Raw genomic sequence first — 1,848 nt, 5'->3', positions numbered from 1 at the left:
CTGGCGGCTCCCGCGGCCCGGACACTTCCTTTTCTGGGCCTGTCGGGCAACCCGCCCTGTGGTCAGATGCGGGTGGGGTGCAGGCGGGCCCACACGTGCCTGCCTTCTCCCCGCTCCCTAGGAAGCCAGCTCGGTGCAGCAGAGTCTGGGTGTCAACCAGGTGCTGAATAAAGAGTTGAACCAACTGTCCAGAAGCCTGTGCCGAGTTGGGGGAGGGCGGATCAGAAAAGGCCCAACCCCCCTGGGTAATCCTGCTGGGTTTTCGGGGTCAAGTCCGTTACCCCAGTGACCACAGGTGGCCCATTTCTCCTCGGCCTGTCCATCCAGACGCCCTTACCAGCAACCGGCTGGCCATACCCCCGCGGACACCCTTAGGAACATCAGTGACCATGGGGCCCAAGTTTCCACATGTACTTTATTCACACAGTTGTCACCTCTTCAGTCCATGCGTCAGAGCAAAAGTCTGTGGCTAGGTCGCCCCACTCGGGCCCAAAATCACCCGACTGAGGACACACCACCCAAGGGTACCCGAGCTTCTGCAGGGCCGGGCTTTTTTAATAAATAAAAACTCAACTCTAAAAATATATATATATATAAAAACTGGGGAGAAATTAAGTTTTATAATTGAAACTGAAAATTCCAAAATGGAAAATGTACAAACTGAGAGTCTAGGGGTCCCCTCTCCCCAGCTCTGGCCTCCAGGAAGGGCAGTCCTGGGCGCCCTCAGCTCCTTCCCTCTCCCCCTGGGGAGGTGCAGGGTCCGGTTTTTGGTCAGAAGCCAAGAAGTAGAGAAGAAAAAGGAATGATAACTTGCTCTGCACAGAGGACAGGTTAGGATGGCTTGGAGATAAATAGCATTTGGGTTAAAACTATGTCATTAGCAAATGTAGTTCTTATATCTTTCCCTCTATATCTCTATACACAGGAGGGTTGGGCTGCAGGATAGATTCTGAATTTATAGTTACACCAAGAAAAATACTCTCGTCCCTCCCCCACCCTGCCCCAAGAATGCCTGCCCACGCCTGTCCCCCCCCAGAGGACTTTGGTTTGGGGGTCCCTCCCCACCCAGAGATAGCCTGCCGGGCTCTGCCTGGGCCAGGCTTTGATGTTGGATAGCTCAGTGCCCTGGAGCCCCCAAACTCCTGTGCAGTTAGTATGCTGGAGGCCACAGGTGGCTAGGGAATGGGGGCTGGGGAGGGAGGAAACTGCAGCTCAGAAGAATGAGGGAGAGAGAGGCGACCCGGGAGGGCCCAAGCCAGGCCCAGGCTGAGCACAGGAGCCCCTGGGAGGCTGCTGGTGCCCTCAATGCCCGGGTGGGGCAGTGTCACTTGGCTCCAGGAAACAGAAGGCACTTTCTTGGGGCTGACCCACGGCTGGCTTGTGGTGGGGGATGGGGCAGTAGCTCTGAACTGGCCATGAGGCAGGTGGAGTCAGAGGCACCCTTCTCTAAGTCCCTCTACCCTGGCTGAGTCCTGGGGGAGGGGGGTGATGTTCCAGGGCTGGGTCGGGCGTGGCTGGAGCCTGGCATGCTACCTCCATGGCTGGGGCATTCCCTCCCCCCTCCCCACGTGCTCCCCTGCCCTGGTGCACCGAGCCTGGCTCTGTCCCCCCCCTCGGTCCTTCAGCCCACGCGCTATAGCACGCCCTCCATGAAACTGGTGTCCAGATGCTGGATGAGCACGCGCAGGAACGACATTTCCTTGCGAGTGTTCTCGAAGATGACGCGCGGGTCCTCGGATCGGCAGCGCAGGCAGTTGGGCGCCATCACCATGGCCAGGTTGCTTACATCCATCTTGGTGATGGCCACATTGGCAGGCTGCACGAATACCTGCGGGAGGCAGTGGCTGG

The 1,848-nt window shown here is 58.0% G+C and overlaps 1 protein-coding gene across 2 annotated transcripts in view; it reads right to left on the bottom strand.

Annotated features, from left to right (window-relative positions):
* Nucleotides 1-396: 396 nt before the first annotated feature.
* ARHGAP39 (Rho GTPase activating protein 39) overlaps nt 397-1,848 on the bottom strand; it is a 27,600-nt gene continuing 26,148 nt past the window's right edge. For both annotated transcript variants that reach the window (XM_006775126.2, XM_006775127.2), the window contains one exon: nt 397-1,828. In XM_006775126.2, the coding sequence (XP_006775189.1) occupies nt 1,634-1,828 (195 nt within the window). In that variant the 3' untranslated portion in view covers nt 397-1,633. The remainder of the gene's footprint in view (nt 1,829-1,848) is intronic.

This window comes from Myotis davidii, unplaced genomic scaffold (assembly GCF_000327345.1).
Source record: "Myotis davidii unplaced genomic scaffold, ASM32734v1 scaffold1509, whole genome shotgun sequence".
Lineage (NCBI taxonomy): Eukaryota > Metazoa > Chordata > Mammalia > Chiroptera > Vespertilionidae > Myotis > Myotis davidii.
The sequence above is the reverse complement of the archived record's forward strand: the minus strand, read 5'-3'. Positions and strand labels throughout refer to the sequence as shown.